Source organism: Archocentrus centrarchus, chromosome 21, assembly GCF_007364275.1.
Source record: "Archocentrus centrarchus isolate MPI-CPG fArcCen1 chromosome 21, fArcCen1, whole genome shotgun sequence".
NCBI lineage: Eukaryota > Metazoa > Chordata > Actinopteri > Cichliformes > Cichlidae > Archocentrus > Archocentrus centrarchus.
In genome coordinates this window covers 33014824-33032049 of record NC_044366.1, presented here as the reverse complement: position 1 = coordinate 33032049, position 17226 = coordinate 33014824, and the positions used below count along the sequence as shown (strand labels likewise).

Here is a 17226-nt window from a genome sequence, read left to right as displayed (position 1 = left end):
AAACAAAGCAGCAGAACAAAAATTCAGTTTGGCAGCATCGCTCCATTCGGAGTGAGGCAGAGGGAGAGAGCTGAAGCGGGAGGCATTCATGGGAATGTGGTAACGATAATATGGTGACATCATAGTTTGGTTGAACAGTGACCAGCACGCTACCCATTACCACAGGGTGACCCCCTCCCCAATTTCCGCAGGTGGTGTGGGAAAGAAGCCTGTTTGCAAGGTTTTACATTAATAAAATAAATATTAAAAGCTGCTGTGAATGATTTCCCTAAACAAACTACTTGTCTGCATATTATGCTGATATTCAAAGTATTCATCTTGTTGAGTAAAACTGTTCTTAAAGGGGGCTTCTTTTCCCAGTTTACCCCATTCTTAAACAGTCTGCTCACCCATATTTTTGTAATAAGGAATCATGTCACCCAGAGGAGCTGTGTCTCTTATTGGAGCTGCATGGCACAGAAGAATGAGTGAGATCAGGCTTTGGATAAACAGGCAGTACCTGTTAATTTATCATTTTTTGGTGTTTTTGTGAGATTTGTTGATGGTAATGAAAATGTCGAAAATCGCTGGTCTTATCCTTTAAAAGAAGAAATTTCAGATTGTGGACCGAGGCCACAATGCTTTATGTTTAAATTCCATAAATTACACCAAAAATAGGGTGCAGCTGTTCCAGCTTCTATCAGGCTAAAGAGAGATGTGGACAGAGCACATCTGGATTCAAATTGAGCTTTGTTTGGAGGGTGTTTGGGGGGGATTGGGCTTCATTGATTTGGAGAGCATAATGCTTCCCTTTGAGTCAAAGAGGGAACCAGTCATTCTGTGTGATGGCTTACACACACACACACACACATCATAATCCTTCCCCTTCATCTGCACCATCTAACAGCCACACCTCCCCTCCATAGACAACACACATGAAAGGGCAGTCGCACTGCAGTGGTCACTCAGTGTTGGGCAGCTACAGACAGGAGTCTGTCTGTAGTTTGGTTGAAATCAAAAGCAGACCCATGAAAAAAAGGGTCCAGTTGTCTTTTAGTGCTTAGATATGTCTATAATCATCAAAGACTTGGTGACAGCTCATTTTAAAGCTTTTATTTTGAAAAGCTGTACACACAAGCTGCAGCCCAGCTTCTGATTTCCTCACTATAATTGATGCTTATCTGGTCGGGTTTCTCTGCATCATTAATCAGATGCTCACCGTGAGAGAAGTGAATCATTGCAGCAGGAAGATGTTCCAGCAGATAGTTAAATGCAGGTTTGTTTGGGGGTTTTTTTTGTCTATAAAACATCAAAGATTACAAACATCTCCAGTGTCCTGTCTTTAAGACTGACTGATTGTAATTTGGCTCCAGCCAGACTCTTATCCTGGGTCAGGTTTATACTAGAAGAGCATTCATGAAGACCTGTGCTTGTTTGTTTTTAAACTCATATGAACTGTAGACTGAATCATTATCAGTGGCCACTGCACTTCTTCAGCACTTCAAAAACATCTTATGAAGCTCTGTGGTAACAATGGCACAGGCGTTGTTGAACCTTAAAGAGCCCAGAGATCACCCTTAACCACTGATCCCCTGTCACATATTAATTCATGCAGTAACATTTCATGTGATGTTTTTATAGCTGTGAGAACAGACATTATGAGCAGCATCTATGATGAGCCAACTAAAATACTCCCTCCCAACGTTCTCCTGTAACCCTCATCTAGACACAGTGTTATGTGTGTGTTCACCTTCCTGACACATCATCACTTTCCTCTGAGGTAATCCAAAACTACGGCTGTCTCACGGCTTTGCAGTTTTTCTCAGTTGCTTTATCATTTTTTTGGAACGTTTTTGTTGGCTCAGCCGTCCAAAGGACCGATGAACTCGTGTCATGGCGAGCTGTTATTTGTCCACCTCTCCACAGGTCACAGGAATCACTGTTCCTCCAACAGTATTGGTCAGATTCTAGTGAAACTGGCCCACGATGAATGGGTCCTCACCCAAACTGTGCTCAAAGTCAAGGTCACGTTTTTTTTGTTCCCAGTGGATTTCAGTTCTCATTAGTTTGCATAATGCAGCCAACCATTGAGAAGAAAACTCCTCACTTTCTTCCTTTTCTTCATAAATTACAATAAACTGAATTGTGATGGATTGTGAGACAGGTGAGCTGCTACATCTTTGACGTGCTGGTTGAAGGTCTCAGAACACCTCACACATGTAGCAAAACACCATAAATTACCTGCAAAAGGCTGTAAAAAAAAAAAAACAACCCAAAAACCCTTAATGTGTAAAAAGCTTTTGTGTCAGTAAGTCACTGACACTTCAGTTCCTTTAACACTGTGTAAACAGGGCAGTGAAAATGTTCCTAAAAGTCTGCATGGTTTCACTGACTGCATGCCTGCTGAGCCAGAATATTTTCCTCAGGATAACTGACTGCTATTGTGCATCAGAGTGACCGTTCTTCAGATACTGTTTATATGCTGAGAAGGATTCACATTGTATTTAAGAATTTACATTTGCTTGGATTGTGCGTTGGAAAAAATGTGTACTTTTACACTTCCTCTTTTATTCTATTGTTTTACTACACAATCAGACATCCTTACTCCCGTGGACTCAGCAGATCATGTGATGCCCTGCACAATGAAATCATGTTAGCGTATTTGAATAGTAAAACTGTTCAGGATAAAGAAATATTATCTATTTTGCTGATACGTAGACACATAAATCCAAAATTTGTCTAAACAGTTGCAGATTGTTCACAGTAGTTTGTCTAAATGTCCCAGAATGACTTCACTTCATTCAAGAATCGATAAAAAGCAACTGAGAAAAAGCAGCGCGCTGAGAAACTCAAAGCAGGTGGCATCAAAAAGAATCCACCAGCAGAGGGCAGTGGAGACCACAACAGGCGGGTGGTGTGTTGCAAGCTTGGCACCCCCAGAGTTACCTCTGAACTGTCTCATAATTATGCCACATTAATGGGAAGTAAATGTCTAAAGTGTCATAAGGCTGAGCTTAATTTCTGTACCCCTGCCATTAACCCCCAACCTACCTCCCCTCCACCGGCCTTGGCCGCCATACTGCTGTTCAGACGATGCATAGCCGTTTTGCTGCATGATGTATGTGATGCTTTCAAATCCTAGATTGTATCCAGACCTCCAATCAAGGGCAAAATGTCAGTAAAGGTAAGAGACAGCCTTCCCCAACTCCCCCAGAAATAAAAAAGGAGAAGCACCTCTCAAACACTTACACCTGCTCCGTCTCAGCACACAGAGCGTAAATGGCAACAAAAAAAAAGTAAAAGTTTTAAAGCAGGATAATGAGTGTATGGACACATAAACAATGCCTGTGCTGTAATTACCAGAGTGTTGAGAGCCTCATTAATAGCTCAGCAGTGTCTGGGTTTATCTCACAGCAGGAAGCCCTCCCAACCTGGCATCAGTAGACCCCCTCCCCGTGATACACCCCCCCCCCCCCCCCCCCCCCCCCCCCCCCCCCGAATCCACTGCTCATTACTCTAGGCCTAGCTGTCATGATATGCAACACAAAGCACATCATCTAGCCACATTTCTTTTTTCCCAATTGTCTGCAGCTTCCAACACTCGCATCATCCAGGTCAGTAAGCTGACTCACCACCTGTCTAACATCTGTGCTCTTCACCACAGATCTACGTGAGGGCCCAGTTTGAATATGACCCCTCCAAAGATGAACTCATCCCCTGCAAGGAGGCCGGCATTCGCTTCCGTGTGGGCGACATCATCCAGATCATATCCAAGGATGATCACAACTGGTGGCAGGGCAAACTGGAGAACACTAAAAATGGCACGGCCGGCCTCATCCCGTCACCAGAACTGCAGGAGTGGTGAGAGGAGGCAAACACACACTCACACGATAGCAGGAAGACAAAAGCCATGTTTCTACTAAAAAACAAAATCCAGGATCTTTTAGTGGTGGGGATTAATGCATAAACTGTAAAGTTTATGGAGAGTGATGTCACCCATCAGTTACAGAATTACTGTTTTGAAGTCTTTGGGAGGTCAACAGCTTGGTCTTTTGAACCCGGACATGTTATGTATGTTTGGACAAGAGGGTTGAGTTGATGAGCTGATGTTAGTGCTAACATTAGCCTGGTCAGTAATGTGTTTACTGGAGAGACGGCTCCTTAGAGTCACTGTACAACTAAAGGCTAAATGAGCAACAAGTGTAACCAAGAAACTGAGGCCAGTATATGCATCCATACGGTAGCAAGTTCAGTCACAGGGTAGCCACTCTAAAGCATACCCTGCTTTATTGTGCCTTTTATTCTCAATGGGATCCTGCTGCACAAAGTGGACATTTTACTATATTCAAAAAAAGACTTGTGACTGAGCACTGAGAAGATCTACGCTTTGAGAAAGTGTTCACTGAGCTCACAGTTCAAGTGAGAGGTAGAGTTATTTTCTTCTTTTTCAAACCAGAGGAGTATCCTGCAGGATATTTAAAAAAAAAAAAAAAATGCAGACTACTTCTTTCATATGCAGTCTACCTGGAAATATCTGTCCACAAGTATCACTACCTTCAGGCCTTTCTCTGTGTTTTCACTCTGAGTCAGATTTCCACTGTCTGTCTTTGGCTGTGTAACAGTGTCTGCATTTTGTCCTGGTCCGTCTGTCGGAGGCTTTCTCCTCTAACTTCATGTTATGTCAAAACACAGGGAACAAAAACTAAATGTTGTTTGTGGTTGTGCACATTTCAAAATAGCAGTTGTAAAATGCTGGGAAAAAAAAAAAAACCTCTACAATATGAGCAGTCAGCAAAGTTTGGCAGCTGATGTGGACAGAAAGCTTCACTGATGACATTTTTAGACTGATCCTCATAATATACTGAAAGCTGGGATCTGTTCCTCAAACTGTCCCTGTTTACACTGTAAAAGCTGAACTATTCTCATCTTGAATTATTACATTTTTTCTGAGCTCTGTCAACACTAAACTTCATTGCATCTGTATAGAAATAGAAAAGAGAGATTGATGCACTCTCTGGTTATTCTGGTGGAAACACAGCTATTGTATGTTACTCAAGAGTCTCTCCACAGCGAGAATGCTTCAGTCACACTTTATTTGGAAAGCACTAAGTTCAGTTGTTTGTTTTGTGTGGTAGGCGGGTGGCGTGTATAGCCATGGAGAAAACCAAGCAGGAGCAGCAGGCCAGCTGTACCTGGTTTGGCAAGAAGAAGAAGCAGTACAAAGACAAGTATTTGGCAAAGCACAATGCAGGTACAGCATTGCACACTCACACACACACACACACATCTGTATTCACATGCACAAAGCAACATGCTGCAGAAATCCCAGTGTTCCCATGCATGTATCTGTGCTTCTTTCATCATGTTAGCGTGTGTGTGTGTGTGTGTGTGTGTGTGTGGGGGGGGGGGGGGGGGGGGGGGGGGGGGGGGGGGGGGGGGGGGGGGGGGGGGGGGGGGGGGGGGCGCATGTCTGTCCTTCTGTCAGGGAAACTTGTATGTAACAAGATATTGTAATTTTCATCTCAAATAGCAAAGCCAGAGTCGGGAATGACGGGAAAAGCTGCCAGAGCAGCAGAAATCTTATATGAGCACAGGGGCAGTTCAGGGAGATGTGAGCAGCTTGTGGATACAGACAGTAGCAGCCATAGTTTTAAACGGCATTAGAGGATGTGCATGGGCGTCTTCATTTCTCTCTTCAGTAATCATGCAAGAAACAGGTCCAGAAAAAGCATTACTAGCAGGTATGTTCAGCAGTGTCTTGATACTAATGTAGCAAATAGACTCACCACTCAAATATGGATTTGGGCAGCCTGTCCAGCCTTTTAATGATCACAGTATGAGTTACTCCTCTGCAGATATATTGTTTACCAGCTGCTTATGGCAAATTATTTAACTGAGTAATCAGCTGCCTTTCCAGTGAGGCTCCCATCCTGTGAATGCACTCCAACTCAGCTGGCAGCTGTAGTCCTCATTCTGCTCCTCTGTCTGTGAACACATGAACCAGGTCTTCACATCCTGCAGGCTCTGGTTAAAATGATCCTCCAGCTCACAACGGCTCTACAGAGCAGCAGGACTACAGTCACCAGCTGCAACCCTAGCTGGTGATGGAGCTGGAGTCGACCTTTCCTTGAGACAGGAAAGGTCGAGGCTAGCGGCTTAGCAGCGACTGAACTTTCAAGTGTGAGAGGATGATCCACTGGTAAATTAATAGCAGAGGGTGTTGTCCTAAAAATAAATGACACAAAGATAAAACGAGTCATTAAAGATACTTTGGCTGCTATTAATAAACCCGGGCAGCTAGCCTGACAAACCACACAAAGAGTCCTGAACAGAAATCTGTAACACAAAAGATGTCAGAGTCAAGATGGCTGCTGAGTGGCTGCGCCTGCTTAGAGGGACTTTGAGCAGCTATGTAACATCAACAAGTAGCAACAAAGAAAAAGCCCATCACCCCGAGCTCCTGGAGCCCATGGTGGTGTCTCAATATTGAAAAACCCTTTCTTTGCATTCCAGTATAATTTAAAAAAAGATTTATTATTAAATGAATTCAATATTGTGGCTAAATTTGTGAACACAAGTTGTTAGGGTGAGAAAATTGGAGCGTCACCTGTTTTCTCAGGTTTGTGTAGCTCAGGTAACTAGAGCTTCACCCCCCCCTTCGTGCAGCATGTGCACGAAGCGGCAGCTGTGTTTGAGCACGTGTTCCTGCGTGTGAACCCAACAGTCTCTATGCAGAACATGTCAAAATCCACACGTCCATGTTGAGCTGAACAGCAGCTGAAGGCAAAAGAAGCTGCAGGTGTATTTTGATCTATAAACTGCTCAGCTGCTGTTCTTTAAACAGAGACGGAGCGTAGAGGGAGTCGAGGAGTAATGAGGGAAATTCTTTATTGTACGCCACATCTGTGCAGGCAGTTTATCGCAGAGGATTATGGGATAAGAAAGATGAGTCATGCTGATAATGTAACATTGAGAGTGGTATAGGATTTGTGTGTGTGTGTGCGTGCATGTGTGTACAGTATATTATGTGTGCATCTGAAGCCACTTCATGAGCATGCCTGTAAACCCGTGTACCCTGAACCCTGAGTGACACACGGGTCCATTTGAAGGACAGATTTACAGTCAGTTCTTTTCTTGTGCTGTTATCGCTCCTTTGGCTCAAAGTGGACATTAAAAGGATCCCGGCTGCACTTTCAGTGGAATTAACGGGGGACAAAAAGATCTTCTATGGTTGACCCGCAGATACTGAGACACTTGAGATTTACAAATGAGCTGAGTAAAGCACTCCTTTTTTCCCATGAACCGTCTCTTTTTAGCAGCAGTGGAGGTAAAAAAAATAATAATAAAAAAGTGTAGTGAATTTTGTGCACAACAAAAAACCTCCTTGTCCACAAAATGAGGACTTTGTTCCCCCTTTGCTTCCATTAAAATGGCTTTTGGGTGTTATCTTTTAATGGACATTAAGAACAAAAACGTGTTAGAAGTCCAAACAGGTATGTTGAAGTTGAAAACTTGTGAAGCTGTCCTGTAAAAGAAAAAGTCCGAAGCATGTAACACATCAGTGAATGCATGGGACCCACAAACATCTGCATGTTATAATAAATAATCAAGACTGTGACTCAATTCATACTGATAACAGATTCAAGAGAAGCTAACACAGAGTTCAGTCAGGACCACCGCAGTCAAAAAAAGATTATTTTCATCTGCAGTATTTTGGTGGACCTCCCCACCTTTTATACACATTCATGAGGTGAGCAGCTGCAAGACCCCCAGCATACATCCCATCATAGATATGTCAGTTGAGTTACATACAGCATGAAAATAGGAGCTGGGGTAGAGGGGGTTGCAAAGGAGCTTGCAGTAACAGGAGGAAAGCTAAAGCATAAATAGTGTGCCTAAATAGTTTGGCCCACATGAGACCAATTAGATCAGCTGATCTGTGGGGGCCATAGATGAGTTTGACTTTGTGGCCTGCCTGAACTAAGAGCTGTGCTCAATTTCATGTTTGACACTTTAGTCTCAGGGTCTCCTTCTGCCATGTTCCTGGTTATTTCCCGGGAATTGTTTACCTTGTGAGGCAGCCAGAGTCTTAGGACATTCACATCATCACAATTACAAAGAAAATAAATGTCGACGGGCTTCAGGCTGCGCGCTTAGAGCTGAACCAGAGTTGGTTCTCAAACTTTCTCTACCATGCCCCAGTTCAGAAGTTGAAAAAAGGTCACATCCCTCAGATCAGATCCAAGTTGAATTTTAAGTAAAATAAAGGTCACCATGATGGCGTCACAAAACTCTCCAGCTGTGGGCTCTCACAAACCTCGGCCCATAGCTGGATGCAGCCAGCCTCCGCTGTGCTGCTGGTGACCGTCATCACCATCACCACGCTCCCCAACCCACACGTCACCAGCCAGTGTGAATAAACCCTCCAACAGCAACAACAACAGTATTGTGTCTGCTTCCATCTCTGCTGTCGGCACTGTGCAGTGCTTCACAGCTGCCCAGCTGTTGAATCTTGCTGTTCTGTGTTTTGTAATTCTGCTGTTGTAACCAAACCATGTTATGACCCCTGCTGTTCATCTCTCTCGCTTTCTCCTACTGAACGGCCTCTCTGCATGTAAGTAACAACCAGTGACAGCAACCAAACCCCCCCCCCCCCCCCCCCCCCCCCCCCCAAATCTTCTTCTCTGATTAACTGTGAGGGTTAAATCAGCTGTCACTGCCAGTGTTTCACTTTTGTTTCTGTTGCTCGTTCCAAACACAACAGAATGCTGACACAAAACTGAAACCATGTAGCTTAGTCTGTGTGTTTTTGACACTGTGTTCTGTGATGTTCTCCCTAATCCGTTTTCTCATTCACGTGTGGTTGAGTGTGTTCATGTGCAGGCCAGACTAATGTAAGCGGTCTTTTAATAACCTCTTCAGGCCAATATACTGTAACTGTAAACAGTTATTCACCATCAGTCTGTCAGTCTTCATCAGTCTGAGCAGCAGCTGCCTGAACTCACCGACTTGTCGGTGTTTTATTTCGCTCGTCAGCGCCCTGAGATGTTGGCTGCTTGGAGGTTCATGTTTCAGAGGCAAAGAACACATTGTACAGTGAGCAGCTCAGCTTGAACATGTGAGACGCTCTGCAACCCAGACGTCCTGCAGTTTCCTTTATTTAGTCTGTTTGGACTCCTACCTGCACTTAACTTCAAAGATTGTTTTATTGCAAAAATACAACCCAGAGAAATTGCATGTTTGGTTCTGTGAGTGTAGGCTGTACAATGGCTTGCAAAAGTATTCATACCCCTTGAACTTTTCCATATTTTGTCACATTACAACCAGAAACATAAATATATTTCACTGGAATTTAATGTGAAAGAGCAACACAAAACTGAAAACTGCTGTTCACAAACACTCTCCATCTAATCTGACTGAGCTTGAGCTGTTTTGCAAAGAAGAATGGGCAAAAACTTCAGTCACTAGATGTGCAAAGCTGGTGGAGACATACCCTAAAAGACCTGCAGCTGTAATTGCAGCAAAAGGTGGTTCCACAAAGTATTGACTCATTTGTAAAAAATGTTTTGAATCATGTATAATTTTCTTTCCACTTCACAATTGTATACCACTTTGTGTTGGTCTTTCACATTAAATTCAAGTGAAATATATTTATGTTTCTGGTTGTAATGTGACAAAGTATGGAAAAGTTCAAGGGGTATGAATACTTTTGCACGCCACTGTATATAAAAGATGGACACAGCTTCCAGGTCTGAAACGTGAAGCCAAGTGCTACAGTGTTTCCCTGCTACCAGCAGGGGGCGACTCCTCTGTCGATGGGAAAACAACCACAGACATTCAAAGCAGAATATCTGCTTATAATTTCAGCAGAATATCTGCTTATAATTTCAGATATTTGCATTCAAAGCAGAATATCTGCTTATAATTTCAGAGATATAAGAATCCGTGGAAGGTCTTGAACTCAATTCATAAAGGAAGCCAGCACACATTGTTCAGAATGGGGGGTAATATTATAATTAGTGTATGTTAAATGTTATGTTAGTTGCTACATTCAGACCCATTTAAACATGAAAATAAAAAGATAAAATTAAGTAAGGTGGGAAGAAATAGAAGCATGGATAATTTGCTCTTTTAGTCTTACTGAATACAACATGACCATTCTGGTCATTTTTTAAATAATGATCCTCATTAAAGTACAAAAAAGCAAGGCATATTTAAGACGGGCCTGTCATTCCTCACTGCATCAAGAACACCAAGCTGGCAGTAATCAAAGCTCTCAGCTGGAGGCTTCACAAACAATGGGTGACATCACAGGGGCTCTGTCTGTCGTTTATATGTCATCGTGAATGAAGGAGATTTGTTTGTTGGTCTCTTTCATGTGAAAATGAACATTGATGTCTGACATTTATTTCTCACTGAGCCAAACAAGCAGAGTTGTTCTTTATGCAACCAGGCGTGAGCAGTCTTTGATGTCCCGCTTAGATACACTGTAGCAAAAACAAAAGCTTGTCCTCATGAGCTCGTTTCTCACTGGGCAAGTTACTTTAATATCAGTGCTTATTTTTTTTTTACCGAATATTCAACATCACTTCAGACCATCTTGTCATTTTTAGGGTTGTTGGTTCAGCAGCGTTAGAATCCCACACCAGCATCAGATTCACTTATCTGGACCTGTTCAGATCTCAGTAACACACACACACACACACACATACATATATACATGTTAATAATCAGCATATGTTCCAGTAACCTCGATGAGCAGAAAGCTCAGGCAGTCTGTGTGTTTTCATAGAGATAGGATAGCCCCAGTATGGCCATCTCAGGCACACAGCTCTGCCTTTGAGCACAGAAGCCCCACCCACTTCAAACCTTGTGTCCAGGAGGGGCAGCCAATCGGTAGAAAGTTGGTTTCAAGGGAGAGAGAAGGGAGGCGAAACAGAAGTTTCAGACAGATGATGAACTGAGGACTGAACTGAAAGTAAATTTAGTGCAGCAGAGCTAAAAAGCATGTGGCTATGGCAGGAAGTGTAACAGGTCTCCATTAAGTTTTCACCAACAGCAAGTAATAAAGAGAACTGAGAGATCCAGTTCAGATCTGAACAGGTTTCTGGAAATGTGACCGTTTTTCTTTGTAGCTTCTGACCGATTCAGTCTGCACCAGAATAAATGAGAAGCTGCATGTACAAACTAACAAGGAGAGGTCAAAGGTTCTATCAGAGATTCATTTGCATCTCAGCTTAATAAGAGTTTATTATTCCAGCTGGGCAGTGGATCGGCTATCTGAACCCAACCCTAGTTATTCCCACTCACTGTTTCCACATCTGTTTCCAGTGACTTTTAATCTGCTTTGGTTTCTCTTCACCTCATAGTTAGCAGATGTTAGATATTCTCCAGCACACCTTACTCCCCTCACTCTCCAGTTTTCCAGCTGTTATTTATCTCCCACACGTCGCTCCACCTCCTCCTAATCTGCATCTGTCGCTGCCTTCTTTCATTTCCAGTGTTTGACCAACTAGACCTTGTCACATACGAGGAGGTTGTGAAGCTTCCTGCTTTCAAGAGGAAAACACTAGTTTTGTTAGGTGAGTAACACCAAGTGCAGCATTAAACTGGGACTTCTGCTGTGACCTCACTGACACTGTGTGTGTGTGTGTGTGTGTGTGTGTGTGTGTGTGTGTGTGTGTGTGTGTGTGTGTGTGTGTGTGTGTGTGTGTCTTTGTCAGGCGCTCATGGAGTGGGCAGAAGACACATTAAGAACACCCTTATAACCAAACACCCCGACAGATTCGCCTACCCCATCCCACGTAAGACGCGCAATCAACAGTCTTTAAGAACACGGCTGTATGTGTCGGGAAATGTAACGCCTCACTTCCTGCGTCTGATCCTGCGTTTCACAGACACAACCAGACCTCCAAAGAAGGACGAGGAGAACGGCAAGAACTACTACTTCGTTTCCCACGACCAGATGATGCAGGACATCAGCAACAATGAGTACCTGGAGTACGGCAGCCACGAGGATGCCATGTATGGGACGCGGCTGGAGACAATTCGCAAGATCCACCAGCAGGGACTTATCGCCATACTGGACGTTGAACCTCAGGTGTGTGCTCATGTCAGGGTGTTAAGTCTACATGCATGTAGGATCTTAGGACACTGAACTCTAACGTGTGTTTCCATCAGGCCCTGAAGGTGCTGCGGACGGCCGAGTTTGCTCCATACGTCGTGTTTATCGCTGCACCAACCATCACCCCGGGCATTAATGAGGTACGACAGATCTGCTCAGCATAAGGCTGATGATGATCTTCATTTCTCCTGATGTTCATTAAACAACCCAGCCTTACTGCTGCTGCATAGCTTCATTAGAAACACTTTTACGGGACTTTTTTGTTTTTCCTTTCTTTAAAGTGGACCTATTACACTCATTTCTAACTACATATTTTTATTTTTAGACTAGGTTTGCTCAATTCACAGTTCAAAATAATAATTATAGATCTTATACTGGGCCTTAGTCCAGGCCCTCAGTTCATCCTCTGTCTGAAACAAGCCATGCACACTCCCTTCCCCCTACCTTTAAGCCAGCTTTCTTCTGATTGGCTGCCCCTGACAGGTGCTCAGCTTAAACAGCAGGTGGATGGGACAGCCAGAGCTGTGTGCCTCAGATTAGGGATATCTGCTCTCAGTGACCCTGTACATATTCAGACCTTATTGTTTGTTAATATGAGCATAAGGAAATGGCTAAAAGTCACCTTTTAAAAATGTCACGTATGTATCCAAGGTTCCCCCTGACTGTCAGACATGTTACTGTGTGCTGTCCCTGTAAGACTTCTGTCACGCCGGGGGCATGAGGACCTGCAGCCTCTTTCTGTCTGCTCCTCACTCCTCTCTGCACTCCTTTTTGTTGTTTTTGTTTGTTTTTGCATGCTGCATGTGTGTGTTTGCTTGGCGCTCCTCTCAGATGCCCAGGTGGTGTCGAACGCTGCCAGTAAGTAAAAGCTGACAGAGCAGACATTGTAGTCTTATGTAGCAATATGTAGAAATCGTGTGTGTGTGTGTGTGTGTGTGTGTGTGTGTGTGTGTGTGTGTGTGTGTGTGTGTGTGTGTGTGTGTGTGTGTGTGTGTGTGTGTGTGTGCTGCATGGTTCTAGTGATCAGTTCTGCTTTCTGTGTTTTCCTGTTTCCTTCCTTTGCTGGTGAAGGCCTCCACACACTGTTAAACAGCCATCTTGCAGGTTGAGTGCACGTCACCCTGTGGGTGTAACGGGGTGCAGTGCGCACGGCTCAGGATGAGGCTTCAGTTCACTGCTATAACACACACTTAGGGTTAGTCTTTAAAGCTGGCAGACACTCTGCTCTCGTCAGTCTTGTGTGATTTGTTTTTTCCCTGTTGCACATTTATCAGGTTCACTGAATCTAACAGAGTGTAATGAAGTGAGTTTCAGGAAGGAAACTGATGATCCAGTTTTGCTGAAGTTGTTACTGTGGTCTCTTCCTGTCAGTATCCCGCATTAGGCAGTAAGTTGCTTCTGTTATTTAGCCTGTGCTCAGTCAGATCTAAGACGACTTTAACACAACGGCGTCGCTGCACCTTGGTTATCTTCATGTGTCGGGAACTCTCCTGGTGGTGACGGAGCCCTGAGGGTTCAGTTTATTTGACATGAGGTAACCATGGAGCTCATTTTGAAACTATTCAGTGATCCTCTGTTCTGTATGGACCATCATCCTGGAATAGGCCACTCCCATCAGAACAGTTCCTTCTACCTGCTTTACCTTTGACAGTTTACCCAAAATGCACTTTTTGAGCTTTATGTCAGCCTATTTTCCATTCCTTGATTCTGTTACTCTGCCTCACTGACATTAAAGTCTTTCAGTTTTTATAGCAAAACTGTTTCATAGTTTCAGTATTTTCTCTAATTGTCTTGAGGCAATGGAGCAGCTACTCCAGGAAGTGCAGTTTTTTGGACCACAGGTTACTGCTTTGTTTCATCCTTGCATAGACTGTGAGTAACGTGACCTTCTGAAAACCTTTTACCCACATTGTGGTCAGCAGCCTAATGTGGTGCTTCTGCTTTAGGTGTGAGAAGCTAAAAATCTGGAAAATTTTCTTTGAAGGTACATCCCACAGTGTGTAGGGCCCTAAGGATTTTTTCTCAGTCCTGTGTGTTGCTGTCATCCCTTTGTCACGTTTACTCCTCCTCCTCCTCCAGGATGAGTCTCTCCAGCGGCTGCAGAAAGAGTCCGAGATCCTGCAGAAGACCTACGCCCACTACTTCGACCAGACCATCATCAACAACGAGATCGATGAGACCATCCGGCACCTGGAGGAGGCCATCGATCTGGTGTGCACCACCAGCCAGTGGGTTCCCGTGTCCTGGGTGTACTGACCTGCACCGCCTCACCCCCCCCCCCCTCCCCACTCCCAGCCAGCAAAATCTCGGCCATCTTTTCCTCTTCTTAACAACAATAACGACACGGAAGAAACTAACAGACTGCGCTCGATCGGAAACAACTCAACGTACTGTGAAAGCGACCGCAGCATTCAAGCGACTCCAACGACCTGCAGCAGCAGACCGTCGGACTCTTGCCCTCGCAGACGACCTAGTCTCATAGTGTTGTATAAAAACAGAGTAAAAGTGAATATTGTCATGTCTGTACTAGCTAGGAGGCAACATTTTTGTAGATGTTTGTTTTAAAGAGACAGTACCTGTCCAGGCCTCTCATCGGTGCAATGACCATACCCCCCCCCACACACACTCTTGTCTGGCTGGTTGTTGGAGAAAGACACCGTCTGTCAGCAGATGCAGTAAAAGCACACACACTGCATTGTTTTTGTCAGCTCTCTCTCTTCACCTGTTAGTGCACCTTTGGACCAGCCAGGTACTGTCTCTTCTAAATAAATCCATAAATGTTTTAGAGATTTGAATGAGGTTACCATGCATGTGGATATTTGCAAGCTTCCATGCTGTCAGTCAGTCAGTGTTCCCTGTGTCCCTCTGTAAACCTCCAACAAAGAAAAGAAGACAAAAAAATATATATTACAAAATATAAAAAAACATTCCAGCTGTTTGGAAGACTGAACTCAGCCAAAAGGAAAAAAATAAAAAATAAACCATGAGTGACGGAGCCGGATGTTGACTTGACACCTATGCACATCCCTCGCATTTCGGGTGACATTTCTAAACAACAGATTTATAGAATTACCGATCATGTAAGTGAGATGTGTTTGTACAAAAAAAAAAAAAAAAAAAGAAATAATCGAATAAAAGTTTTGATTTTTTTTTTCCTCTTTTTTTGATTTGTTATACACCTCAGTCAACATTTGCCATTTCAGAACTGTGATGTCAGCGAATATTAGTGTTTCGATCTGTTTTTAAAAGCAGCGAGAGATGAAATCTGTCCTGAAATTGTAACTGTCTGCAAAGCAAGTGCACGCTTTACTTTCTGCAGAGCCGACGGCTTCGCCAAGGACGAGGGAGGCCGCTGAATAACCACATACAGTATATGAATATGATACCGCCCCCCCCGGGTGTAAGTGACTCTACAATGATACAGGTTCTTCAGTATGAACAGATTTTTAAATATATTTCCTTTTATGTGTTGGAAAACTGAACGTGGAGTGTCTCTTCATTTCGTTCCCTCCATGAACAGCACGACATGAAAAATCCAAATCCTAAAAATCCAGCAAAGTCCTGCTCAGTGCAACGCTGGTCATTGAAGCTGGTGGTTTAAAAAGTGCAGAGCAGCCTGTGGGTTTCACAGGATCATTTAGGTCAAAGGTCACAGTCATAAGTTTGATGTTAAGCTAATAATGTTCTTTAATTTCAGTTGGTAGCTTTATACAGGATAGAGGCCGGTCGACAGCCATGATAACTCGTGTAGTATCTGCTTATCTATTATCAAATATTAATTTTACCAACTCCAACGAGCAGTAAGCCTTAAAGCTGCAGCAGCACAATGAAAACTAATTAGTGGAGCTCCGATACAAGAAGTAAATCATCCTAAAGTGATCTCAGGAGGCCCACACCTGCCTCCGTGCAGGGCTGTGAACAGGTATTTGCCTCCTTCCTGATTTCTCCTTGTCACACGTTTGATTTGTTTGATGATCTGAAACGTGAGACAAAAAAAACTTTTCCACAAAACTGTATAAAACCAGAACAGAGCTCGTGGGTCTGAGAATTCAAACTGATGCAAACGAGCATTAAACATGCCATCTTTCTTATTGCCTGCAGAGGGCGACTTGCTGGTTGCAAAAACAAACCTGTTTGTATAGAAGTTGATGAGAAATCAACATTTTACCTCCCCCTGAGGTATGACCTCAGCACGGTGGGTCTAACTTAGCTAATGTTTGCATTTACTGAACTCAGTTACTTGAATCACCTCCAAACTCACTGACTTCCTGTCAGCATTGTGGGTGTATTTGATTTAAAAAGGCCAAAACTTCAAGTTTAAACTTTAAAACAATCATCATTGCAGTATCATTAAAAAGGAGGATAGTTAACCTTCTTAAAATGGTCCAGTTGAGTTTATTCAAACATTTTCATCTGCATCTTGTGTGAAAACCAAGGCAACTTTATTTATGAAGCACTTTAAAAACAGCAACCACTGACCGAAGGGCTGAACATAGCAATAAAAATGCATTAGAATAAAATAAATAGAATTGCAAATAAAATACCAGACAGAATTAAACATGAGTGAAACACATACGAAGGGATGGGTGTGATTCTGAACCTGGAGCACGCTACATTTTGCAGTAGCTCGAAGTGAAGCCAGTCATAATTATTCATTATGCATTTAGGTCGTTTAGCCGAGTGGTTCCCATCCTAGAGCTGGAGCGTCTGAGGCTCTCTGTACAAATCGGTTTTTAGTTTCAGGACTTGTGTCTAATCCTGATTTCCCAACTACATCTGAAACTGAAACGGCTCAAATCTTACTAAGAATCCACCATCTGGCTTTGAACTAACCAGGCACAGAATAATCATCTGCCTAATTATAGAGGTCACCTTGTTCTGCCAGATCCGCTCTCTCCCCGCGGGGCCTGGACGTGTGCCCCACAATGTTGGCAGGAGATCTTTCAGGTCCTGCAGGTTGAGAGGTGGGCACTCTGCGGATCAGGCTTGTTATAGTAAAGTCAGACTGGAGAAACACGTGTACACATAAGCAGAGAGGCTGTGCTAGCAGTGAGTGCAGACGAGGAACAGTGGATAATTCTTTTTTTTTTTTTTTTCTTTTTTAAAGCTGGGCATGGATTATT

At 43.5% G+C, this 17226-nt stretch overlaps 1 protein-coding gene across 11 annotated transcripts in view; it reads left to right on the top strand.

The window, feature by feature from the left end:
• caska (calcium/calmodulin-dependent serine protein kinase a) overlaps nucleotides 1–15252 on the top strand; it is a 166849-nt gene extending 151597 nt beyond the window's left edge. For 3 of the 11 annotated variants that reach the window (XM_030759051.1, XM_030759049.1, XM_030759047.1), the window contains 7 exons: nucleotides 3644–3840; nucleotides 5115–5230; nucleotides 11481–11561; nucleotides 11703–11783; nucleotides 11877–12079; nucleotides 12160–12243; nucleotides 14183–15252. In XM_030759051.1, coding sequence (XP_030614911.1) covers nucleotides 3644–3840; nucleotides 5115–5230; nucleotides 11481–11561; nucleotides 11703–11783; nucleotides 11877–12079; nucleotides 12160–12243; nucleotides 14183–14359 — 939 coding nt within the window. In that variant the 3' untranslated portion in view covers nucleotides 14360–15252. Of the gene's footprint in view, nucleotides 1–3121; nucleotides 3164–3643; nucleotides 3841–5114; nucleotides 5231–11480; nucleotides 11562–11702; nucleotides 11784–11876; nucleotides 12080–12159; nucleotides 12244–12934; nucleotides 12962–14182 lie in introns of all 11 variants that reach the window. The other 8 variants (XM_030759042.1, XM_030759052.1, XM_030759053.1 and 5 more) reach the window with 4 other exon arrangements.
• Nucleotides 15253–17226: the final 1974 nt, after the last annotated feature.